This window comes from Fusarium pseudograminearum, chromosome 4 (genome assembly GCF_000303195.2).
Source record: "Fusarium pseudograminearum CS3096 chromosome 4, whole genome shotgun sequence".
In the NCBI taxonomy this organism is placed as follows: Eukaryota; Fungi; Ascomycota; class Sordariomycetes; order Hypocreales; family Nectriaceae; genus Fusarium; species Fusarium pseudograminearum.
The window spans coordinates 3,448,815-3,473,420 of record NC_031954.1 but is presented as its reverse complement, the minus strand read 5'-3'; the positions used below and the strand labels follow the sequence as shown (position 1 = coordinate 3,473,420).

The 24,606-nt window shown below is 48.7% G+C and overlaps 11 protein-coding genes across 11 annotated transcripts, besides 2 other annotated features; 4 read left to right on the top strand and 7 right to left on the bottom strand.

The window, feature by feature from the left end:
* Nucleotides 1–10: 10 nt before the first annotated feature.
* On the bottom strand, nucleotides 11–1,494 carry FPSE_04194 (uncharacterized protein; the record flags this gene model as incomplete). Its single annotated transcript, XM_009257312.1, has 4 exons — nucleotides 11–470; nucleotides 516–1,237; nucleotides 1,291–1,332; nucleotides 1,381–1,494. The coding sequence occupies 4 exons, from the start codon at nucleotides 1,492–1,494 to the stop codon at nucleotides 11–13; spliced, it is 1,338 nt and encodes a 445-aa protein (XP_009255587.1).
* A 717-nt stretch (nucleotides 1,495–2,211) lies between these two features.
* On the bottom strand, nucleotides 2,212–3,304 carry FPSE_04193 (uncharacterized protein; the record flags this gene model as incomplete). The annotated part of the gene is made up of 4 exons (XM_009257311.1): nucleotides 2,212–2,216; nucleotides 2,274–2,369; nucleotides 2,422–3,147; nucleotides 3,199–3,304. 4 exons carry the CDS (start codon nucleotides 3,302–3,304, stop codon nucleotides 2,212–2,214), a joined length of 933 nt encoding a protein of 310 aa, XP_009255586.1.
* Nucleotides 2,508–2,554: a microsatellite.
* Nucleotides 3,305–4,663: 1,359 nt separating the features above from the next.
* On the top strand, nucleotides 4,664–5,521 carry FPSE_04192 (uncharacterized protein; the record flags this gene model as incomplete). Its single annotated transcript, XM_009257310.1, has 1 exon — nucleotides 4,664–5,521. The coding sequence occupies one exon, from the start codon at nucleotides 4,664–4,666 to the stop codon at nucleotides 5,519–5,521; it is 858 nt and encodes a 285-aa protein (XP_009255585.1).
* Nucleotides 5,522–6,177: 656 nt separating this feature from the next.
* Nucleotides 6,178–8,340, bottom strand: FPSE_04191 (uncharacterized protein; the record flags this gene model as incomplete). Its single annotated transcript, XM_009257309.1, has 5 exons — nucleotides 6,178–6,664; nucleotides 6,717–7,390; nucleotides 7,440–7,518; nucleotides 7,565–7,749; nucleotides 7,801–8,340. 5 exons carry the CDS (start codon nucleotides 8,338–8,340, stop codon nucleotides 6,178–6,180), a joined length of 1,965 nt encoding a protein of 654 aa, XP_009255584.1.
* Nucleotides 8,341–10,012: 1,672 nt separating this feature from the next.
* Nucleotides 10,013–11,467, bottom strand: FPSE_04190 (uncharacterized protein; the record flags this gene model as incomplete). The annotated part of the gene is made up of 2 exons (XM_009257308.1): nucleotides 10,013–11,184; nucleotides 11,233–11,467. The coding sequence occupies 2 exons, from the start codon at nucleotides 11,465–11,467 to the stop codon at nucleotides 10,013–10,015; spliced, it is 1,407 nt and encodes a 468-aa protein (XP_009255583.1).
* A 631-nt stretch (nucleotides 11,468–12,098) lies between these two features.
* On the bottom strand, nucleotides 12,099–12,819 carry FPSE_04189 (uncharacterized protein; the record flags this gene model as incomplete). The annotated part of the gene is made up of 3 exons (XM_009257307.1): nucleotides 12,099–12,409; nucleotides 12,443–12,457; nucleotides 12,510–12,819. 3 exons carry the CDS (start codon nucleotides 12,817–12,819, stop codon nucleotides 12,099–12,101), a joined length of 636 nt encoding a protein of 211 aa, XP_009255582.1.
* Nucleotides 12,820–14,734: 1,915 nt separating this feature from the next.
* Nucleotides 14,735–16,756, top strand: FPSE_04188 (uncharacterized protein; the record flags this gene model as incomplete). The annotated part of the gene is made up of 1 exon (XM_009257306.1): nucleotides 14,735–16,756. One exon carries the CDS (start codon nucleotides 14,735–14,737, stop codon nucleotides 16,754–16,756), a length of 2,022 nt encoding a protein of 673 aa, XP_009255581.1.
* Nucleotides 16,757–17,209: 453 nt separating this feature from the next.
* FPSE_04187 (uncharacterized protein) lies at nucleotides 17,210–17,977 on the top strand (the record flags this gene model as incomplete). Its single annotated transcript, XM_009257305.1, has 1 exon — nucleotides 17,210–17,977. The coding sequence occupies one exon, from the start codon at nucleotides 17,210–17,212 to the stop codon at nucleotides 17,975–17,977; it is 768 nt and encodes a 255-aa protein (XP_009255580.1).
* A 123-nt stretch (nucleotides 17,978–18,100) lies between these two features.
* On the bottom strand, nucleotides 18,101–20,828 carry FPSE_04186 (uncharacterized protein; the record flags this gene model as incomplete). Its single annotated transcript, XM_009257304.1, has 2 exons — nucleotides 18,101–20,701; nucleotides 20,757–20,828. The coding sequence occupies 2 exons, from the start codon at nucleotides 20,826–20,828 to the stop codon at nucleotides 18,101–18,103; spliced, it is 2,673 nt and encodes an 890-aa protein (XP_009255579.1).
* Nucleotides 20,829–21,227: 399 nt separating this feature from the next.
* On the top strand, nucleotides 21,228–22,568 carry FPSE_04185 (uncharacterized protein; the record flags this gene model as incomplete). The annotated part of the gene is made up of 4 exons (XM_009257303.1): nucleotides 21,228–21,375; nucleotides 21,435–21,695; nucleotides 21,748–22,366; nucleotides 22,412–22,568. 4 exons carry the CDS (start codon nucleotides 21,228–21,230, stop codon nucleotides 22,566–22,568), a joined length of 1,185 nt encoding a protein of 394 aa, XP_009255578.1.
* Nucleotides 22,569–22,838: 270 nt separating this feature from the next.
* Nucleotides 22,839–24,186, bottom strand: FPSE_04184 (uncharacterized protein; the record flags this gene model as incomplete). The annotated part of the gene is made up of 2 exons (XM_009257302.1): nucleotides 22,839–23,851; nucleotides 24,141–24,186. The coding sequence occupies 2 exons, from the start codon at nucleotides 24,184–24,186 to the stop codon at nucleotides 22,839–22,841; spliced, it is 1,059 nt and encodes a 352-aa protein (XP_009255577.1).
* Nucleotides 24,043–24,108: a repeat region.
* Nucleotides 24,187–24,606: the final 420 nt, after the last annotated feature.

Genomic DNA, 24,606 nt, shown 5'->3' with positions numbered 1-24,606 from the left:
CTTGGGTATTTTACATCTTTGCCTTGGGAATCTCTTCCCACGCCTCGTCAAAACCTGCTGATCGAACCCACATGGTCCCTTCCTGGCTATCGGCCTCTTCGTTTGCATCCATCAACACATACACTGCCTTGAGCCATTCATCGTCCTTAATTCGCACCCAATCTCTATCCTGATACGGCTTTGTCACTCGCTGCGCCAGCATAAGTGCCCTCGCCAACTTGACAGTGTGTCCATCATCCATGATTTTATGGATTCTCGGGAACAAATCCTCTGACCTTTCCACCAGCTTGTCTCCATCTTTGGGCATGTACTCCCGAAGCATGTCGACTCTGAGAGTAGGTGAGCCGCGAGCGATGTATTGCAAGAGATCCATGCGGATCTTGTTCTCGAGCAGACGCGCTTTGGTAGACGCTGGAATCCACGATTGCTTGTTCAGAACGAGGAAGAAAGGCGTAGATGTTGTGTGATGCCTGTGGCGGTTAGAAACTACCTTTTAGAGTAGGTAACGTACTTACATCAGAATAAAGTCGAATCTGGGATGGTAAGGGGGATGGAAAGCAGCGCCTGCAACAACAAAGGCAGCGTTATGTACCATCTCCGCTGCTCTTTCATCCAACTCATTCTCGTCGATTCGCACCCTCGCCGCTAAGTTAATCATCTCCTCCTTTTCTCTGGCGAGAACACCATCAAATACTCGATTCGAATCCTCCCAGTGCGAACTGTTTACAAGCTTCTCGTTCTTTACAGCCTCCTCATAAAGCCCAGGAATAGTCTTCATCCTTGGTGGTGCACTATCGCTTTCAGCTTTCTCAGCCGCTGAAGTTAGAAACTCATGATAATCATCTCGATGAACGGCAGTCTGCGCAAGAGCCGCAGCGATAATCATTGGCTGCTCCCATTCCATTCCGTAAAGAAGCTGGATCAGCGGATGAAGGACACCAGCGAAGAGGCGGCTCTGCATATCGCGACCTCGCGCATCGTCTTTGAAGAGATACTCCTTGAGAGTGTCTTGCCAACCAATTCTCTCGATTTCATCCTGGAAGAAACGAAAGAAGGTGGCGTAGTTGCGCCCTTTGCCAAGATACTCGGACCAATCCGAGCCATGCTCGAGCTTGTCAATAACATCGGACTTTGGCTTCATGGCTTTGAGTTGATAAGTTTTGTTGGCATCATAGGCTTTACTAAGAATATCTGTTGTTGCGCCAGTACCGTACAAGGTGAGAACTTGATGCACAAGCTGAACGCTTTTAGTGAGGTACCATTATATGACAAGATGGGGAAGATATTTACATGGTCGTGGAAACCTGACTCGTTGAAGAAGACATGGTGGTTCTGTATCGTGTTAGTCTCTTATGTATAAACGGGATTGAATTCAAGTACCTCGAGATCCTTTTGAAGCAAATCAGTCACCTTTGAAGCCTCACTTTGACCGACTTTAAATCCCAACAGCCCAGAGTTTTGAGGCTCAACCTGAATCTGGAAGGGAGTAGCCATTGTTGAATATTTATTGGCCAGACTTGTAATTATTGGAGTAGGTCGCACAAAGACTCTTGAAGTTATCCTCGACCACATGAGGAGGAGAACGCTCGAGTTATATAGAAATAGCAAGAAGGTGACATGGAGTAACGTCTCCCTTTGTATAACAACAAACAACAAGAGACAATATGTTATGTGTCCTTTTTACTGACGATGATATCACAGAATATGGGCTGACAAATCTAGGATCTTTTGCAGTTGGAGCTTCGACCCTCTCGGATGTCGCACTTTAGAGTTGTGCCGCTTTAGTGGTCGACGAAGTCCGAGTTAGTAATGATGTGGAATCATTCTGAGAGTGGAAGTGGTTTTATGCATGACCGAGAACTCCTCGTTCAACTAAAAAAGGCAACAGCCACAAAGAGGAAGCTCTCTAACAGCTTTCAGTCGTTGCTACCCCGGATTTGCAAGTGCCCTGACATCATTGAAGGCGGCACTGTCCCATTTTTCTGACTAGTAAGAAGAAAGCTCTTAATGCTGACATTTTTGGTGTCTCACATGCACGTTTTTATTTTATCAGATCAAGAGACACGAGACGCAGTTGGTGAATTCTTTCCATTTAACCTTTTACACTACCAATAATCTTATCTATGCTGATTAGGTAGACCCATCCCAATTTTCTATACCGGTATCCTTATTTTGTCGTAGTCTTCATGTCTTCCGTAACTCATGGGTAATTTAAGCTGTACCAAGCAATTAGTATATAGGCATTTAAATAGAATGAACTGCATCAAACTTACCCTTGGCCAGAGCAGGGGCCTCGTCGTCAGAGTCATCCTCGTCCATCTCCTCGAACTCGAGGTCGCTGGGGATATCATCGGCATCCTGAGCGTTGGCTGTTGATTGTTAGAACTGACAGATCTCATAATGCACAACTGGTATACATACTGAAGTACTTGATGGCACCAGGCCAAAGGTCCTCGGCGATGAAGACAGCGAGGTCGTCGGCAGTAGGGAAGATCTCGTACTCGTACTCATCATCATCATCGTCCTCATCCATGTCATCATCGTCGTCCTCCTCGATCTTGCCAGCCTTGCGGTCAGCCTTCTTCTGCTCGTCGATCTTGCGGCCCTCCTCGGACTCCTCGGGGGTGACCTTGCGGCCACGGAAACCGAACCAGGAGAAGAAGCTGACACCTCCCATGCCGGTCTCCTCCATGAGCTTAAGGAGCTTCTTGGAGTTCTCGGTCTCGCCGGGCTTCTGGCCGGCCTTCTCCTCGTCGTGGACCTTCTTGGCGAGGCTGAGCATGCCGTTAGTCAGGTCCTTGCCCTCCTTCCACTTGATGTCGACGGGCTCAGAAACGAGACCAGCCCAGCCGTCCTTGTGGAAACGCCAGTAGAACTTCTTCTCGAGAACCTTGTCCTCAAACCACTCGTTCTCCTTGAACTCCCACTTGATGGCGATGGAGCGAGGGTCGCCGTTGGGGAGCTCGAAGCGCTCAACGGAGAGGCCGGTCAGGGCGTTGAGAAGGAGCTCAGAGTCGCTGGGCTGAATGTACTCGTCGACCTCGGGAGGAGACTGCTCGAAGACGAGGGGCCAGAACTGGGGGATCTTGGAGACAACCTCAGCACGTCGGACGTAGAGGTCCTTGGTGAGCTTGTCCTGCTGACGGACTGTTTGTTGTTAGCAATTGCCACGGGTCGTCTAATGATAGAGTAACTTACGGATCTCGAGCTCGACATCCTCAAAGTCATCCTCGATGCCCTGGAGCTTCTCGTAGGTGATGAGAGCCTCCTTGAGCTGCTCGTCTTGCATATCACCGGCAGACATTTTGAATGATGAACTGAAAGCTTCGGGACGCATATAATCTCAAGGGAATACTTGAGAGAGGGGTATCTTGTTATTGAAAAGTGCACAAAAAGAATGAAAGATTTGTATGAGGGAAGAGAGAAGAGAGGAGGGACGGTGAAGGGGAGGAGAAGAGCCTTTTTTATTTATTTACTTTGTTGACTAAAAAAGACTACCCGCAGCTACTAATCCAGTTTTAAGAGAGAAAAAAATCTCATCTCGTCCCATCAAAAAGCTCCATGCACTTGCCTCTCAGTCTCTGGATTCTGCTGTAAAAGCTCCCTACCCAGCGGTGAAAATCAACTTTTTTTTTCTTTTTGGTGGGGTTCTGCTGATGTCATTGGTTCGCCTTCAAGCCCCGCGCCAATGGACCCCTGTTGTTTTTTCACGGTCATTTTTTTGCCTCTGCAGGTCCCCTAAAAGTATTGCAGAAACGCGTGGCTTTAGTGGTCCAGTTGCCACTCGTCCCCACTATAAATGGAAGCTTTATGATTCTTTACAGGGGGGTGGGTGATTCACTGCAGATTTTCTTAGGCGGGGTATCCTTGACAGAGAGGGACGTGTTTAATTGATTTGGTTCATCTTTGGAGGGGGAAGAAGAGAAAAGAAGCATCGTCTCATCAGAGAGGGTGAAAAATACTCTGTGGTCCCAAGGTATTCGTGCTCTAATACCCACTCTAATGTCATTCATTATTCATAAGAATATTATACATTGCCACCAACATATTACGCACATACATGTTGCATACACTTTCCCTTCTAGATCCATACCCATGCATATTGTAACAATACGAAATTGTCCGAATGAAGCTTGGGCCAGGAGAGACAACTTGAGAAGCTCCGAGAACATCTGCATGCAATAACAACAATAGTTGACCTGGCAATAGCATGTCATTCTGCTGGCCATGACGAATCCGCATTGTGCCTGACAAAGAAATATTCGGTCATTTTAATGACAGCTACTGAATCACGATCACAATGCTAACAATGTGGTTTTGGCCTAAACACCAAAACAGGACCACAACAAATGAATATTGATTCAAGCATTTACTTCAAAAGATGATGTACAATGAAGAAATTTGACAAAATTATTGTTATTCAGCAACAGGCTTCCCCATTGATGCACTCAACAATGGAAGCTACCACCAGTACTTGTAACTCGCAGTGCATAGGTAAGTGTTTCATAGGATTGATCACAATGACCTTATCATCAGGTCAGACGAGAACGTATTCTTATAACTTGCATCTGCCTTCTTTCCCCAAATCATCTTCTGCAAACTTGACCACTACAAAGCATAAGCACTTCCAACTCTTTCGACTGGTGATATCCTCAAATTCACAATGTCCAGCCCGAGACTATACAAGTTGTATGCTCCACCTACTGGGCCTTTCCGACCCATCCCCCTAGAGGTAACCGTCTACGGCCCTCACAATGCCCTCAAAGCCGCAAACTATGGCGCAAAGCGTCTTCTTCTCTGTCGAAAAGACTCCGCCTGCGTGGGTGGTCTCACCCCTGAGATCGAAGAGCTCGAGTACCTGAAAGACAAGCTTCATATCCCCATCAGCTGTGTCATCCGACCCCGTGGAGCTCCTGATGCTTCTGCTGTCGGCGAGTCTCAAGACTACATCTACTCAGAGGACGAGTTCGCCGAGATGTGCGATTCCATCCTCAAGCTCAAGGAGACGGGTGTCATGAACCCTCTTCGTGGCGATTCTTTCGTCTTTGGATGTCTGAGCCGAAACCAGGAAGGATCAACTGAGGCCCTGAAGGAGAGAATCGTTCTTAACCGAGCTCAATCTACCCAGCTCGTCAACGCAGCCAAGCCGTACGGATGTGTCTTCAACCGTGCATTCGACCACTTCGCCCAAAGCGGAGACTGGAGCGACATCATCCCCCAACTCGTCAACATCGGCTTCACTGGCGTCATGACAACTGGAGGACCAGGAAAGTTCAACAGTCACGTTGAACTCCTTGGAGCCATTTGTAAACAGTCTCGGGGCATCCAACTCATCATTGCTGGCGGATTCCGCTGCCCTGAGGCCCTGAAGCTTCGAGCCTACGCGCACGAGAACAGCGCCAACACCATCTGGATCAATGGCGATTGTCTTCGTCGCAGGCGCCATGATGATCCAGAGACTGTCGACATGGACGGCGTCATGGACATGCTGGGTCTGCTTGGCCTTCAGGCGACGGATTAGATGTCCACTCACGACATTGGCAGGCAGATCTTTTATTAGGGAACTCATCCACAACTCGACCAGAAATCATCTGGTGTATGAGATATGAGGGTTCAACGTTTAATGGAACAAAGGACGACGATTGATGACTTAGGGGGCGTTCGGAATTATTTTGGAATTTGTTGCACACATTGAGGAACCCAAAGGGATCACAGCTAGAATGACTAGAGGTCATCCATATGTAACTTTCTCACACGAAGATTCCATACAAGGATGCACAAGATTACACAAGATTACACTGACAACTGTGAATTCCTAATATGCACGAATGATATATCCATTATGCTCCCCCTCATTGTGAACTTGACTGCCATGAAGACCCCGTGTTATTGATTAAGATCTGGATCACAGTAATAGGCTGATCGATGTTTGCGAGTTGGGGCATTGCCTTGTATTGAACTCCCATGTATTATAATCTCTATGATTTTAACCAAGATGCCAATATATGTTTTAGAGGTGAGGGTGGCAGGTAGGGTCATCTATAATCACGTTGATTAATTGCTGCTCAATTATTTCGTCTTATTACACCTTGCAGGTTGCTTTTTTGTCTTCTACTATATGTACATCGCTCGTTCATCTCGTCATAAATGCGCCGCCGCCGCTAATTATAAAGCTCCTTAGTAGCCGTGCTTCTGGCCTTGAGCAAGACCAAGGCAGTTGGCGATCTTGTAAAAGATATCGATGTTGCTGTATGTGCCACCGAAGGTGTCCTGGCAAGGACCAAGAGCGTAGACGGGGACATCAGTCAGCGAGTGAACACCCTGGCTGTTATCAGTGCTGATGGTGCCGTTGATAACAAAGCCATCGGGAGCATCCTCAGGGTTGACGTAGTAGTCTCCGTCCTTGAGCTCGACGGCGGCCTCACGAGGGCTCTTGTGGACCTTGTAGTTCTCGCGGCGGTCGGGGGCAGCACCGACTCCACCTGCGATAGCATATCGGGGCTCCCAGTTGGTAGGGAAGTTGGCGCCGGTGCCGTAGTTGATGCCCTTGGCCTTCTTGGTGTACTGAGACTGGCCGGACTTCTCGTAGGTACCAATGGCACGGCGCTTGGCACGGTCGTCCTCCTGCTCAGAGAGATACTCGGTATCGGCAGAGCCCCAGACACTACAGTTGTTAGCGATTGGAAATCATGGATTTTGACATGTGAAAAACTTACTCGAAACCGTGACCGTGGTCAGCAGAGACAATGACGAGGGTCTCGTCGAGGATGTCAAGCTTCTTGAGCTTCTCAATAGTAGCACGAACAGTGTCGTCAAGCTCGAGAAGGTCACCAAGAGCACGGTCGTAGTCGAGAGCGTGCATCTGCTTGTCGATGGAGGCAGCCTCGGACATGAGGAAGAAACCCTTGTCCTTCCCACGGGTGCTAAGAACGTCGATGGCCTTGAGGGTCATGTCCTTAAGACCGGGCAGGTCAGTAGCATCGGCCTCCTTGCCAGTTGGGTCATTCTCGAGACCCTCGATGTTGTCAGTAAAGACATTGCGGTCAAGCCAGACAGGAAGGTTGCTTCGGCAGAAGACACCGAGAGCACGCTTTCTCTTGTCAGCCTTGAGGAGAGAGGTCTTGTTGTGGGAAACGGTATAACCCTTCTTCTGGAACTCCTTGTAGTAGTCCTTGCCCTGGTAGGAGCCCTTACCGGCAATGAAGTTCTCAGCGCCACCACCGAAGAAAACATCGGGACCCTCGTGCTTGGTCCAGCTGTAGTTGCTGTTTCCGTTGAGAGCCTGGTCAATCAGAGGACCGTACTGGCCTCGAAGACGGGTGTGACCGGTGAGAGCAATGGGGGTAGCGTCGGCAAGGTAGGCGGTAGAAACAGCACCCCAGGCACCGCCCTGGTAAAGTTAGAATAAGAATTAAAACTCGATTGAAGCCAAGACTTACCCAAATACGCTTGAAGATCTCGACAATAGTCTCAACCTTGGGGTCGTCAAAGGGATCGGGAGAAGAGTCGGCATAGACACTGCATTTGTTAGCTCGCATTCGTGATCCCCCGGAAGTTTTCTTACCCCATAGCATTGACAGTGCTCTTGTGGCCACTGTACAGAGCGGAAGCAGAGTTGGCAGAGTCGGTGATGTAGCTATCGATCGAGTGGGTCATCTGGTGACCGAGCACAGGGAACTCGTCCAGCTTCATCAGAGTCTGGTACTTTCCGTTGATGCTCTTGTGTCCCAAGAGACGAGCAGCGGTGATCTGTCACTCCAATTAGCTTCCACAAGTCCTACTCTTCGCAGGCAAACTTACCATGTTCGTGGTCATACCGTCACCAATGAAGAAGATGACGTTCTTGGCCTTTCGCTTGGTCTGGAGCGGGCGAACAGTCCACTCGGCAGTGGTCTTCTCGCCGTTGTAGTAGTTCAGAGTAACGGTGTACTTGCCGGGCTCGTTGAGGGAGATCTTGCGGTAGATCTTGGAGGCAACGTTGACAATGCTTGGCTTGTTTTGGTCCTCAGCGAAGAGGTCCTCATACCAGTCAAACTTCCATGTCTCGACCTTGGGCTCCTTGAGGCCGAATGCCTTTGCAAAGTCCTTGGCCTTCTCGCCCTCCTTGGCAATGGTCACCTTGAACTTCTGGTCGGGCTTGCCATCGTGGGCGGCCTCAGAGCCATTGACGGGAGCGTGGACCTCGACACGGAAGTCAAAGAGTTGTCCGGGAAGGAAATCACTTTGGTCCGGGGGAAGAACGCAACCAAGCGTAGGACATGTGCCCAGACGCTGGTACGTTTGCGCCGAGGCAGCGGCAATTGAGGCCGCAAAGGCGGCAATGGCATTGAACTTGACCATTGCGACGAAGCTCTGCTCGGTTTCCAAGAATTGGAAGGCGGAAGCTGATGGTTGGCGTAAAAGAAGCGAGCAAGTGCAGCTTGAGGGGAGCTCAACAGCTTAAACTTTCGGCGAGGGTAGCATCATTTATAACCATAACTCGTCTCGGTGCGACAATCCCACGTGTATTGTTACCTTTCGGAAGACAAATTCTCGTCCGAGAAGCAATACCATGTCATGGATGAACATTCCGCCTTCCTCAGTGGGCCAAGCTGAAAAGACTGATGATGAACTGATCTTGGCCTAACGGCGCGTTGCATTGAGCCAATTGAGTTCTGGAGACAGCAAGGACAACGTCCAAAGCTGGTTTAGATCGACAGAGCTGTGTTGCCTGTTCCATCATGTTGGGATGAAAAAAAGTGCACCCGTACCGTTGCATTACTGAAGCGATTGGCGCCTTATGATGGCGGATGATAGCACGTGTATAAGTTGTGCCAGGGCCGTTCCTTGCAAAAGGACCCTGCAACTAGTTCTGATGCTTGTTAACCTTGTTCTGCTTGTCATGGCAGCAGCGGGGGTGTTCTCCCCATGGCGTAGGTGCTAGCGGGAACAGGTCAATCATACCTCATCGTCTGGCCCAGGTGCCATGATATTCATTGTCAACATGAGGTTCCCTGGTCCATGACCGATCCTTGGCTTACATGCCTAGCATGCATCTCTTCCAAAGTGGTTGACCGAAATGTCAACGCCAACCGGCTCATGATATCCCAGTCAGCCGAGACCACCGACGGATTTTCATTCGCCCACTTGCAGTTACGATAAAAGAACCTTCGGCTGTGGCTTCATGAGGAGCTCAAATGCCGCTCGTGGGCAGATTGAATCTTCCTATTGGCTGTGCAACCCCTGCTCCCGCAACTCCACAGATCTTCAGGTAGAAGAGCTCGGATCACAGCTTCTTTCTTTGGATCTAACTTTATAGTCAAGCTTGTTTTCTTTCTTTTTCGCTCAACTCGATCGGGACTTGTCGACCGCTTTCTTTAGTTGGGTTTGAGTCGTATCTCCGATGACTGCTTGGTGTAGAGGGCGTAACGCCATCTCGAGCACAACTGGCTCTTATTGACTGACTGTCACTGTGGTTTTATTCACAACTCAATTTTTTTGTCGGGAAATATGTTCTATTCAATATTATCAGTCAATCAGCTTCTTTGTCAATTGTCCTTGGCTTGCAATTAGACTTAGCCTGTGAATTCCTTCCGGTCTCAACCACTGTGATCAGCTTCAGGTCTTTCAGAACGATCCACTCAGAATGAAATGATGAGGTAAAAAGAATTGGCTTTTATTTGGTGCTGACTATGTGTCCCAGATCACAGCACTGAATGGTGTACCAGATGATCCTGCTCGTATATGCTGATAAAGGTTGAAGACAAAGATGGGATAAATTGGAGAATCGCGTCATGGATAAGTACACTGCCATAACTGACAAACCCAACAGTGGTGTAATCGTATATGTCAGTAGTTTATTGTAGTTAAAGCATGCATCCCAGAAGCTGATCTCAATTCGGTGTTTCCTTTCCAGCTCAAAGTTGCATTTGATCAACATGCAGTCAAAGGTGGACCGAGCCTTATTGTCGGAATGGTCTCTCAACGGAAACCGTACCTGACATGACATGAGCAGCCGGATACATTAGTTCTGTCACTTGTCCAGGCTCGGTGCAACCCCATCAATGGGCAATGTACCCTCGACAGCTGCAAGAGGTTCTGCAATGGCCTCGGGGTGGGGACTGACATCGACCGAATCATATAACTGCCAGCTAGGTTCGTTAATCTTAGTCTGGCCAGCAATGCTCTTGAAGTGGTAACCCCTGGCCCGAGGTCTCTGTCCAGTTCCAATGGGGATCTCTGGCTCGTATACGGCCAGGAACTTCTTATGAAGCTCCTCAAACTTCTCGGTGCTCTCGCTAAGGGCTTCCCTAATACCAGCGAAGAACGCACTGAGAACGGCGTGGTTATGGATTTGCAGCAGACTCCAACCCAGCATCTCCTTGGCATTCAGCAAGTGCTTGATGAATGCTCGGTGGTGCTTAGTACAAGTGTAGCATTGGCAGCCATCCACTAGAGGCTGCAGGGATGTCGTATGCTCCTCGGACCACATGTCGATACCCAGGGGCTGCAGGATGGATAACTCAGGGGGTGTGAAGGTGAATGATAGGGCGATACCTGCATCAGATGCGGTGTTGGCGAAAGGTACCGTGCATACATCGATGCCGAGAGCAACCTGCCGCAACAGATCTTGGGGACTTTTAGAAGGGCCAAAGGACAGTCGTGGTAGATCTCCAAGTGAGGGGTAGTTAACCAGTTCAGGCACAAGGTTGACATCATACACGGCAAGACCAGAGAGGGAGTCTCGAACGTCTTCTGCAAGATATCGCAGGTAGTCCCACTGTATAGGGTACTCGACAGGGAGCACAGGGGCAAAGACAGAGACGCCCATATCTTTGAGGCGGCCCTTGGGGTCTAGAATATGGAAGAACTTGTCTACCCATTCTTCTGTCCTCTCGACCATACGAATCTGGCGTTTAGACGAGGGAGTAGTGCTTGAATGGAACAAGTCAGCTGGAGGGATGGCGATATCTGGTTGAGTGAGCTCAATAGTCTTTGCGAATTCGGGGATTGTGAGTTTGCGGAAACCGGTAGAGGTAAAGATGCTGACGTGGTGATCAGTGTTTCCAACTGGTGTCACCACAGCTGGAAACCGTCTTGGACCGAGGACCAAGGCTCTATCTGACGGAAAAGCTGTGAAGCTTTGAAGATTTCTTGGTGTTCCGGGTGGTAGTTGAAGCACAGGAGGTTGTGCTTTTTCGAGAACTAGATCCAGTCAGAATATTCTACCAAGTCAATGTTTGTATTCCATACAATCCTCTATCGCCAGGTATGATGCGTCAAAGGTCGTGTGCTTTGTAACATTGTCTGGAGTGAGGTGAGGGACAACTCCTCGTGATGCAACGGCGATGTAGTTTGGTGTCTGCATCGTTCTACGCCCACCAGCAAAAGCTAAACGTCCCAAGCGAGCAACTCCTGCTTCACCAGAAGCGGGTTTTAGTAGCTCAAACATTGTGAGTGTTGATTCTTGTGATCTAGGTTGGGTCATCTTGACATGACAAAGTTTAGAGGGAAAATGTAGAAGTGGGAAGAGATGACGACCAGCAAAATACTAGAAGATATAACGAGAATCTCAGTGAGATTTAAAGCGTTTGATACATGAAACGAACGATATTTAGAAGATACAGTCAGGTTGCGTTTTCCTTATGCAGCCAGTGAAGCTGTTTGTGAGACAGACCCTTTGAGCGTTTGCAGCAGGGATTATCTAGATAATTGGATGTGGGAAGCACGTGCGGGTGCGCACCTTCCGTACTGTGTCGGTCCTTTCCGAGGATCAGCCGATGTAAGTCGTTGATGCTTCAACACATGGAAGCCGCAGGATCACCGGGTCAATACTTTCTTATTGGAAATTTTTAAAGTTTTTCTTTCTTTATCGAGATCTATCTCGTGAATCCTCCACTGTTATAAGCCAAATACATAGTTTTGCTTGCTTGCTTGCTTTATCAAACGAACTGTCTTTCCACCCATATTTAAACTGATGGTCAAAACATAAGCAATTAAGGCTCTCTATATCCACAGCCAAGAAGAAATAGACGATTCCTTGTGTTGATACTCCATCTGATTCTGGATGATGCCCCAAGAACACTTCTCAAAGCCAGCACGATTATCAACCAGAGTGATCACAACACTCTAGGGTAAATAAACATCATTGTCTCGAGCCCCGGCACCCAATATCGATTACCGACAGTTGGAGAAGTAGCCTTCTTTGCAAACCTCTTTGAACTTGGCTTGCGTGTACTGTATATGGCGACTCTGTTTCGACGAGTCCCTCTGATTTCTTTCTCTTCTTCGTGGTTTGTCGCCACTGCATTGCCAGCTTCAACCACACTCTTTCCAAGAAAACCAGGCAAAGGAAGGACTTCATTTTCGTGGGTTTCTGAATCCGATTCATCAGAAATCAACCCTAAGACTCGCCCTATAATGCCCACGACTGAAAAGAAAACAAGTCCATAGCATAACACACGAAGGTTTGCTTCAGCTGTGAAAGAATTAATACATCGTGAGCTAACACAGAAAACGATACTACTCACAGGAACTTCTGATTTGGTGACTTTCACCTTTGAGGCCACCATAATCGAAACATTGTTTCTGTATCTCACGATCTAGTTGGTATGGCATACGCTGACGAGCCGTTGGTGTGGTATGCTGCGTTCGAACCTGATGGCGATCGATCGATGGAAACAATGAATGTTGCATCGGAGCGGGCCCACAGACCGGAAATAGAGAATGTGAAGCGCGAGAGGTTCGAGTTTGGTCCAGCATTTGAGAAATCTGTGACATGGTAACAGACTGTACAGCAGATTGCGCGACTCGAGAGAGTCTGGGTGATAGAGAGTTCATGGTGAAGGTGTAGTTGAAAGCGTGTAGATAGACGTATTGAGGCGAGTTGAGATGACATGAACGAATCGTGAGAGATGACCTGTGGTTTTATAAGTTTGATAAATGCATATTTTGCTTGAACGTGTACCAACCACTCAATAAGTTTGATAAAGTTCTTTGAGGCTCTCGTAACTTTATTCAATATGAGCATTTTCTGAACACTGTTTAGGGTTATGCGGTCAATAATTGAGCCTAACGATACTAACTAACACTCAAATTAACAGAGAATTGTCTAGATATATACACTCAAGTACGGTAGATATAGTGCGTGAGCTTCGTTATAAATTTCCAAGTATATCAGCAAGTCCTTGTAAGTGACAGTACCATAGGCAGTGCAGGCTCCTGAAGTGCCCAAACTTAGACTGCAGCAGCCTTTGGGATACAAGTGCCTACAAATTTGAAAACTTTTGAGTTTCTTGGGGACCTTCTTTTTCCCGGTTAACTCTCGGAGGAAACTTGTTCACAAATGACTTGTCATGAATCTGCTTTAACTCAACCACAACATCACCACGCCCATCATTAACAAAATCCGCAGGACACTCGATTATACCAACATGGCATCAATACTCTTCAATATCCCTCGGGCCTTTGCTAGAGGGTCAGTTGCATCTTTGCATTCGCATCGTTCCATACCCTTTGTGCGCTTTTTGTCACGACGACCGATCCCCCCTCGGGTTTCCCAACAAACCAAGAGTGCTGCTGGCGGAAACCCTCCTCAGCCAGACCCTCCTCAGGAAAACGAACAATTTTCGGGTGGAAATTGCGGTAGGTATAAGTGGCTCTCTGTATATACTGTGCTAATATCTGAATAAGAAAAGTGCCCCAAGTATGCAGCCGGGGCGTTACTCTTCTTTGTCGTTTTCTGGATGTCGAATAAGGCGAAATACCGGGTTCCTAAGTCAGAGTTTTCCAAGGACTTCGACATTCCCCATACAGAGGAAACGCCTACTCTCTCACAGCTGCCTAGATACAGGACCTGATGGTTGGTGATAGCTTACTTGTATCTCTTTATCGTGTGGTTTTCACTACCACAGTTCTCGATCAGCGAGCCAATACTCTCCTCTCCGCAACCTAAGTTTATGAACATACATAACTAGTTTTAATGCAAAAACCCCTTCTCAATATCAACACAGATATGGTAAGAATTTCGTTATTGCCCAAATTGAACTAGCTACCTATGTTGCTCGGCGATCTCTATGATGGCCCGAAACGTAAGCCAAGCATTCCAACATACCTCCTAACAAAGATATCTCTCCCATTATAGATCATCAACATAAGATTAATCTCTACTCGATACTCTAGATATTGATTGTGTTTATTGCGTGAGGAGTAAGTAGCAAAGAGCAGTGATGTTTCTCCGAGTTGATAAAAGTGTCTCTGACATCCTGCAATTGGTTCAAGGCCTGTCATTGTACTGTATCTGTACCTGCTTCTTAGCGTCTCTAGGCACTTCTGACGGGAACCATTTCCGGGCCGCAGGGCTGATGCTAAACCAATCAATTCTGCAACCCTTTAGTGACAGTCCAGCGTCTTATTGTGTCGCATCGAGGCAATAAACAATCAGATCTAATGGCCGACGACAACCCACTCATGATGCATTTTGATTCTATCGCCTATCATCTTTCCCCATTGCAAGATCCGACGACTCTACGTGCGACACAAAAAGACCCTTGCGAAACACGAATCTATTCACTCCGATAAGGCGTCCGGATCCTTCTTCTCCACTTTCCTGCACTCCTCCACCGGGTCTTCCGGCACCCCCAAGGAAGGCAAATCCGCCGAGCCAGAGCCACCAGAGCCAAGTCGATACGCAATTGATCGATTTTCTTGCATACCTACTGTCTTTGTCCCCTCTTACTTCTTTTATCCTCCCATAATGGTGAGTCATGAAGAGGAAGAATCTCAACCTCTAATGGCAGGCCCCGACCCTATAGACGTCAGCGTTGTGCCCGTCAGCGGCAGCAACAGTAACAGTAACAGCGACAATGAGCACGACAGAAGCAATGCGAACCACCCAGATGCGCCTCTCGAGTCCAATTCTCGCTTAGAAGTCGACGATAGCGACCCTCCAACCCCGCGCTTCATACAGGATGAGAGTTCCTGGAAACGATGGAAATGGGTTCCATATCCTGTTCGACGAAGCGTCAACTGGGTCGCCAAGTGGTCTCATGGGCCTACAAATCCCCAGCCGTATCGCATAAAGCCATTCTTCCCGACCGTACAAGAATATCCCCTCTTTCTCCTCGAGCGCTTTATACCTAGACGAAAACACCGCCTTTGGCTTGTATTTTTCTATCTGTCCATCTGGATCGTCACTTTTGCCCTCGTCAAGCGCCGAGACTCAGTCGCGAGTGAGATTGAAGGATGGGGCATGCCTCAGACCATTGGGTGCGGCGTTTCATACTGGGGTAGAGGCAACACCTGCGGTTTGGATGGAACCGATTGCCGTCCTTTCAACGGCAGCGGATTCCCTTTCAGATGCAGGGCCAATTGCGAAAGCTACCATGTTCTCAACCCCAGGGCGGTTGGGAATCAAGAAGTTATCTATGCGCCCATGGTTGTAGGTGGCCCTGGAACCAATGGATCTGACGAGCCGGTTTATCGTGGAGATTCGTTCGTATGTGCGGCTGCTATTCACGCCGGTGTTATTTCCAACGAAAACGGTGGCTGTGGTGTGGTTGAGTTGATCGGTCGCGATCAAGAATACACTGCGTCCAAGCATCACGGAATTTCAAGCGTGGGGTTCGACTCATACTTTCCCTTGTCCTTCCGTTTTGCGCCAGACGTAACCTGTTCCTCTAGCGACTCGCGATGGGAATTGTTGGCTGTCTCGACCGTCTTCACAGGGGTCCTATCTCTTTTCACCAATTCGCCAGCTTTGTTCTTTTTCTCTGTCTTCACAGGCATTTTCTGGACTGTTGGCATGGCGCTTGATCCGCCCCCACATGTCTCTGTTGCGGCATTGTTCTCCAACTTGATCGGCAAATTTCTGCCTGCCATGTTTTGTGCATGGGTCATGTATGACAAGATGGGTGTCCGTCGTACCCTTCGCGGTCTCACAGCCCAGATCGAAAAGACCATCTTGTGGTTAGGCGGATGCTGGGTTGGGGGTATGGAGAACTATACCCTCAGTTTCATCCCCATCCAGCGACTCAACAAGCACGATTTAGACCAACAGCCAGGTGCTAGGGGTGCTCTGGCTGTTATTATAATTCTGCTTGCAGCGATTATTACCTCACAGGTGTGGTTCTTTAGGCAAGAAGGACGCCTGATCAAGTACCTCAAGCTATATGCACTTCTCGTGGGAGCCATTCTTATCTCACTTACCATTCCAGGACTCAGTCTGCGAATACACCATTATATCATTGCTCTCTTGCTTCTCCCCGGAACAAGCATGCAGACACGACCAGCCTTGCTATACCAAGGAATCCTCGTCGGTCTTTTTATCAGCGGTATTGCTCGATGGGGCTTTGATCCAGTGCTACAAACATCCGCAGCCTTACAGGGCGACGCTCAAAAGGGCTCGCGACTGCCCACAATTCCAACCCCAGTCATCAATCTCGGCGTTGGAACCGACGCTGTGTCAAACATCACTTTCAACTGGAACGAGCCACCGGCCCAGTTGTACGACGGTATTAGCATCCTTGTCAACGATGTGGAACGATTCCGAACATATTTCGGCGATATAGACGCTAAGCGTGATTTTGTCTGGACTAGAAACAGCAGCTTGAATCTACCAGAATATTTCCGTTTTGCATACATGGATGGGAGTGATAGCGGAGATTATACAAAGGCTGGTATCTGGACGCCTGACGGCGAGTGGACCAAGATGAAGCCCGGTCCTTCGCGGGTCAAAGCCCGGAGCTTGGATGAAGATGATTTGGTTCAGCGAAAATGATTTGATGGTTTTTGTTTGATATGCATGGGTATATACAAAAGCACCGCATTTGGTGTGCTTCTAGATACTGTCATTTTCGATATTAGCGGTCTAGATTTGGATATCTCAAGACATGATTCACGTCGACTGAGTCGGCTCCGTTGGCCCCCACTTTCTTCCGATCCCGCGCCGTAAATTGTACTTCTTCCGTGATCCGGAGTTCTTTGATATGTGCAGGTTGGGAGTGTTTGGTGATACTGTGAATCAAACGAGCATTTGTTTGTTATGACTGCGCCGTCAAATGTTTCAGAGCAACTCCATGTGACGTTTCCCCAGATCAAGTAACACTCAAGCCCCGCTCTTATATCATCAACAATTCTCAACCTCATAAACCCAACCTCAACACCATCACATCATCACCACATATCACATATCACATATCACATATCACCACTTCACAAAACTTAAAACAAAATGCCTCCTCGAGTCCCCACAGAAGAAGACTTCTCTCCCCTCAAATCCACTCTCCCTCACACTCTCCACTTCCCCGACCCCCCGGAATCAACAACCACATTCCTCATCCTCTTCCACGGCCTTGGCGACCATGACGTCCCTTACGCAGGCTTCGCCAAGAACCTCAACCTTCCCGGTGTCCTTGGAATTTCCGTCCGCGGTACTTCCGTCCTCCCCGCTGCGTTGATGGGCACCGATGTCCCCGGCTATCATTTTGGCGACGATCTCACTGTTGATCCCAACACGGGAGATATCGCTGATGATTCTGGTTTCGAGAAGGCACGCAAGCTGGTCATGGAGAAGTTGATCACTGAGGTTCTCATCGAGAAATGCGGCTGGGAGATGAGAGATATCATGTTCTTTGGTTTCGGACAAGGCGGCTCGCTTGCCCTCGGTCTCGCGGCTGCTCTCGACACTACTTCTCGTGTCACGGACGTCACAGAAGGCGAAAACACTACTGCCGCAGGCAACAAGACCTTCAAGGGCCTCATATCCCTCGGTGGTCCTTTGCCGCAATCGATGGTGTCGACTGTTAACAACCGTCGCAAGAGCCGCACAAGCGTGCTAGTATGTCAACTGGATGAAGACGCCGTCGACGCTGTGAAGCAGGAGTTTGATGACGTCAAGGTGGTGCAGTGGAAGAGACGCCAATTGAGCATGCCGATAGACAGAGACGAGGTTCTACCTCTGATGCAGTTCTTTGCCGATAAGCTCAGGAACGAATTTTAGGTTGATTGCAGGTCATCTATTTACTGAGCAGGATATACGGCATTGAACATCAAGTCAAGACGTAAAAAGGACGATTGATTCATAAGGGGTATCATATTGTGTTCATATCAAAAATAGAGATGCTCAAGCAAGCCCTGCGTTCTTGTCTCGGCAGCCTGTCTGTAACATCTCAGCTAGAATATCCCATTTTGCTGATTGTACATCACTCGTAGCTCTGGCTACACTGCGTAAACCGCCACATACAAACCGCAGATGTCTATCAAAATCGGACTTGATATCCTTCAGTACAGTCATAAACGGCTTCCCCATCTTCAATGTTTTCGACTCATACATGGCCTCATCCTCTTCATCACTACTATCGACAACGTATCTCGATTTCAGCCCAGGCGTTCCGGGGGTGGGTGAGAGATTCCTGGTTGAGAGACGAGAGACATGTTGTATGCGCTCTGCCTCTTTTGTTACGTTGACTGTTTGTGCTTGTTCGAGTCTGATAGCTAAATCAAGCATGTCGAGGAAACACTCTCTTATGGGGGTTAGTCTGCTCCCAAGGCATGCCTCTTCAACGACATGTTTTAAGAACGCAGCATGAACGGAGATCATGGCATCCACATCGTGCGCTTCGTGCATGTTCTGCCTCATCTTAGCGCAATTGGGGGACAGTACCAGCGTAGCAAAATAAGTTTGGAGTGTGGTGCAAAACCAGAGAAGGTTGTTTCGCAACGAATAGTATAATGCCCGTTCATCCCAATTTTCGTTATCGGCCCAGTCATTATCGAGAATCTTGCGTTTGCGTAGGATGTACAAGGCTCTTTTCAGCTGTAGTAGCAGTACGAAGATGGTATCGTATGTCGCATTGCTGTCTTCGGATATAATCATGCGGATCGGCCAGGCCAACCGATAGTTGACTCTTGTGCTTGGCAAAGCCACCTTGACAGAATCCCGCGCTGCGAGAACCGGTATCCGTAGCCCTGTAGGCTTGATGAATATGGAAACTCTTGTCATATCAACAAGGGAAGTGAATGCTTCTTGTGCCACACTAGTAAGAGTGTAGCGGTTATGCCAGTTAGGATCCAGCGTATCCAGCTTTCCAAAAAGGCTGCTGGTCCAGGCTTCCGTTGCGGCTCCATCAGACATGAAATATAGACGCTCCATAGCCTCAAGGGCAGACCAGAGCCCGCATTCTTCAAAAAGAGTATTTCTTAGCGTGGTTGAGGTGGTGTTGTACTTAGTCTGCAACCATCCATCAAACGCAGTACCAAAGAGCTCTGAAAAGGGGGCAAGCTCTAGTCCCTTGGGACAGAGAGACTCATAGTTGAGCGGAGGTTCCTGAACCGCCCACTCCGAGCCCGAAGAGACCCAACGACCTAGCCGTTTGAGAACGACGATGTTCTTGCCAGCATTGAAAATCTTGGCAGCTGCTGGCTGAAGGAAGTTGGGAGCATGTAACCTCCCATCAGTCGTTCGACGAAGCCTGAACTGTTCGCGCCAAATCTTGCTGGGAGATACTTGACTCGGTGCTTCTGAAACAAAAAATATCTTGTCGCCGGGGATAAGCTTGCCCTCCTCCATCCACAAGCGAATGGGTCGAAGGTAAACGTTGAAGCATTCGACAAAAATGCGTGCCAGAAATTCATAAATGTCCAGCTTGCCAGATAGTTGAGCCATGCTAGCATCGTCAAACAAAAATTCAAGGTACCGGAAGGTGCCTTGGTTCGGAATGTTCTGTACTTGAGCGATAATATTGGAAAGTGAGTACAACGGTTCAAGCGAGGTAGCCAGTTCCCCCTTGACCGACAACAAGCTCACAACCACATTGTTCTCAGGCGCAACAAGCCGTGACTCTATTCCTGTAGCTTTCTTTTCAAAATCGGCAAGTCGTTTAGCCACAGTATCCTGGAACACTTGAAGGTGTGAAGCTCGCTGCGGTTTATCGACGAAGCTGCGCAGAATGGCCAGTTGACGCCCTGCCTCAGAGAAGTAGCTCATCAGAGCTCTATGAGTGTCCCATTTTAGATGGGCTATTTGAAATGCAGGATCAACGACCCCGTTGGGCCCGAAAAGAGTCGTTTTCCATCCTTGTAACATGAACAAGACTTCTCGTACAATGTGGAACTCTGTGACCGGTACTTTCTGGGCATGACCCGATGCATCTGTGGGCTTTTCAATCCGCCATTCTTGCGCCGCTCGAATTTCGTTGAGCTGTCCGTAATCCTCAGGATGGATAATAAGATCTTCGGCTGTTCGTCCAAGTGCTGGTACTTCAGATGGGTCGGTGCTAGCCTCTGATTCACTCTTAGATCCCTCTTTGTAAAGCTCGTCATCTGAACTATCGCTGTACTTTATCGTCTTCCATATCGCAGCGTCGTCGTCATTATCCTCCCATCCATCTTCTTTTGCGATATCCTCCCAGCGCAGCTCAAGCTCCGAGTCTTTAGGTCCGGTCTTGAGTGCATCTAGATCGCTCAATTTTGCATAATAGGTTGGTTGATCTGAGAGCTCCAATATCAAGTATAGTATCTCGGGGTGGAATTTATCAGGTATTTCGAGAAGTTGCCCGCGACGTTCGGCGAGGGCATCAGCGAGGGCCTCTCGGCCATTGACACGGAATCGCTCCTCTAGTCCATCAAGTTGGTGCTCGACTTCGAATTGATTTGTCCGTAGATATGGGTGCGATTTTAGTCTTTGCAAGCTGGAGTTGTACAGGTTCTTGTATCGAGGGTTTGTCTGTATGTCATCATGAGTTGAACGTTCTGGAGTTGCTGGTAAACAGACATCATACCTGAGCTGATGAACCAGTCACCGCCTCAACGAGCTCTCCAGTGAGAGAACCCAACTTTGCAGCAAACGCCATGATCTTTTCTCATGTCTTGCGCATTATCATGCCGAATGGCGGTTGTATCATGACTTGATTAGATGATTTGGCGGGGTTTCAGCGGGTTGATGGCGCGTCCGTCGCGTCGATAGCAGGCATGGAGGGTCCAAGCTCCACTACAGTCGATCGCCAGCTCTTATCGATTGGCTTATCTGCTGTGACATCAACTTCAACCATTCGACACCCCTTTCACCATCTTCAGAATTCAATCGATTCTTCCAATTTAGAGACGATTCGCTGTATGAGAGCTAATTGCACCATTTAGTCTCTCATATAGTTCAGTTCTGCCTGTCTCATGGATAATTGAACCCCAATCTTCCCTCTTCTTGGCTTCAGAGCAACCCTGGTATTTTTCTTGCGCCATCTTGAATTCAAAACATGACAGTTGCGCGGCCTGTCCGGGCGTTGATCGCCGGAGGGTGCATCATCTGGTGTTTCTTTATGTGGCAGATATTTGCTCCTTCATGGGGGCTAAGTGGTCCCGGCGATCGGTACTCCAATTTTGAACGAGATCCCATGTTAGATCGTGAGTCGCAAAGTGCATAAAGTCGGTTTGTTTCATTGCTAACCAAGGCGGTCCTGCAGCTACCGACGAACCAGAAGGAAAGTTACATCGCACGAGTCCGAGATACGCCCACGATGCGCAAAACACCGAACGTATAGATGCTACGCTGTTGGCCCTTGTAAGGAACGAGGAGGTGGACGCTATGGTTATGTCTATGCGTGACCTCGAAAGGACATGGAACTCAAAGTTCAACTATCCCTGGACATTTTTCAACGACAAGCCTTTTACGGAAGAGTTTAAGAGGAAAACGAGGGCGGCGACGAAAGCAAAGATCAACTACGGTAGGGTACTTGTCACAGGAAAGCAGGATACATATACTGATTATATGGCCAGAAATCATCCCCGACGAACATTGGAAGATGCCATCCTGGATCGACGAACAAATATTCGAAGAGTCAGCCAAGATTTTGGAGAAGAACGGTGTTCAATACGCAAGCAAGATCTCATACCACCAAATGTGTCGATGGAATAGCGGTCTCTTCTACAAGCATCCAGCCCTCAAGGATATCCGCTACTACTGGCGTGTAGAGCCGAATGTGCACTTCTTCTGCGATGTCGACTACGACGTCTTCCGCTACATGCACGACAACAACAAGACATACGGATTTACGATCAACCTTTACGACGACCCCAAGACTCTTCCTTCGTTGTGGCCCGAAACAGTCAAGTTCCTTGCTGAGCACCCAGGATACATTCATCAAAACAGTGCTGTTGGCTGGGTCACTGATGATATTCGCCGACCACAGTCGAATAGAAAGGCTCAGGGGTACTCGACGTGCCATTTCTGGAGCAATTTTGAGATTGGAGACATGGAGTTCTGGCGGAGTAAAACCTACGAAGACTACTTTAACCACCTTGACCGTGCGGGTGGCTTCTTTTACGAACGATGGGGCGATGCCCCTGTTCATAGTATTGCTCTCGGTCTGTTTGAAGATCAGAGCAAGATACACTGGTCAGTCCCTCGCCACTCTGGCACATGCATGACTAACGAAACCAGGTTCCGTGATATCGGATATCAGCATATTCCCTTCTTCAACTGTCCCAACTCTCCCAAGTGCAAAGGCTGCGTCACTGGCCGTCTCACAGACGGCGAAGCCTGGCTGCACCGAGAAGACTGTCGGCCCAACTGGTTCAAGTATGTCGGTATGGGCTGAAAAAACACGCAATAGTGTACGAAAACCAGTGTTTGATGCATAGAAAGGGGTACAACGTTTTGAATCATGACAGTTTGGGTCACGGTTTCGGCGCTGGTGGGAAGTGATTAATGTTCAGGCAATCTGCATGGAGTCTTATGATGGGCAATATCTTGTCTATATACGAATCAGAAAACACCCTTGATGATGATGTAGCTTTTATTTCGACAATAGATAAAGCCATGTGCACGACTTTGCAATGTTGCTCAAAACGATGGGTATAACTATTATTTACAGTGCTCCGTAGACTGTCACCACGCCTGATGTCCCACCCACGCAGAACTGGTCTCCCCAACCATCTTCCCTCCATGCCATGCAGCTCACGACATTACTCCTTGCCTTTTCTTTTCCGTCGCGACCAACAGCTTTCTTCTTAAGTTCAAAGCCCTGCGGCCCCCAGGGAACGGTCACTTTGGCAGCCAATTTTCCGGTCAATAAGTCCCAAGCCCAGATCCTTCCTTCACCTTTAGATGCAGCTTCACCAGCCATGGCATCACCGACCATGACGTACTTCTCCTTGCCGCCCAGCAGCGCTTGTAGCTTGACGTCCTCGTTCTTCCATGCTGGGTCTGTGTATGCCCTTAGACAAGAGCCGTTGTCGCGATCCATGAGACGCAGCTTGTTGTCCAGACTGCCTACTAGTATAGCGCGTCCATCGCGTGTGAGACTGAGACTGGTGACCGGCGCGCCGATAACATCTGTGGTTACCTGTCCCATGCGAATATCGTAGCTGCGGACGCGACCATCAACACTTCCTGTGAGGACTTCAGGCCCTCGAACCGCAAGACAAGTTATAGCATCGCTTGCCTCGTCGAAAACTTGTATAGGCTTGAAGCTGCTGCTCTTGGTATCCCACAGCCTGACACTCGTATCAAACCCACCACTCACAATGATGGAATCACCTTCACCGGCAAAGCTCACACAGTTGATCCGAGAAGTATGGCCATGAGCGTTGCCGCCGAAACGCTTGGTGGTAACAGCTGTGCTCACATCCCAGAGGAAGACGCTGCGGTCGCCACCAGCCGACACAAAGCGCTCGTTATCAGCCGCAACTGAAAGGCTCAGGACCTCATAGCCATGTGCAGCGTAGTTCTGGATGAGGCGACCCTGTGGTATGCTGTGGCGATCGTCGCCTGGGGCGGATGTGCTGGGGAATGGGTTGTAGAGGCGGATGGCTCGGTCCGCTGAACCGGTGAGGATGTAGGTGCCTGGTGAAGCGGAGTATGCAAGGGCATGGACCGGGCCTTTGAGTTTTTATTTGTTAGTTAACTTGTTGGTCATGTCAGACAAGTATTGGGCATCAGCGCGGGATATGCCTCGAGTTGGTAGGTGAGTTTGTGTGGCATGGGACTCTGTATGGCATGATGTGATGTGATTTTACTGAGAGCAAGACGCCACGCCTGAAGGTGAAGCTGAAGCTGAAAGCTGGAACGACGAGGGTGAGGGTGAGGGTAAGACGGAGACGGAGAGACGGAGAGACGGAGACAGACAGAGAGAGAGATGTTGAATAAAGAAAGGAGGGTGAAACGTTACCATTGGCGCCCAAAAGATGAGCAGAAGGTTTATCGGGGAAACCCATATCGTCGAGTTGTCATGTCCATTCTCTCACTTGGACTCTGTGAAACTGTGGATATACGATACATACAGCAAAGGAGACTGAAGCTCTGACGTTTCCTGCAGCAACGACTGTTTCCAGGTTATTACCTAATCAGGCTAGTTGCATATCCGCGTACAAGACAGACACTTTTGTAGTGCTAGATACACTCCCCCTCCATCAACTCATATCCCTTGCCGGCCGTTGTGTTTAAAAAAAAGGTCTCTCTGCAGTGTAACCATCCCTATACCCAGACTGCAGATGCACAGTCATGATGCACATCGAAATGCTGCAAGGTTATTTGGGGAAAGAAAAGAAAAATGCAGACAAATGCCGAGAAACAAAGCAATTTGGTGGCGGGTTGCATCCAATTGGTAGGAACCCGGTTTGGTGGAATAAGCTGCA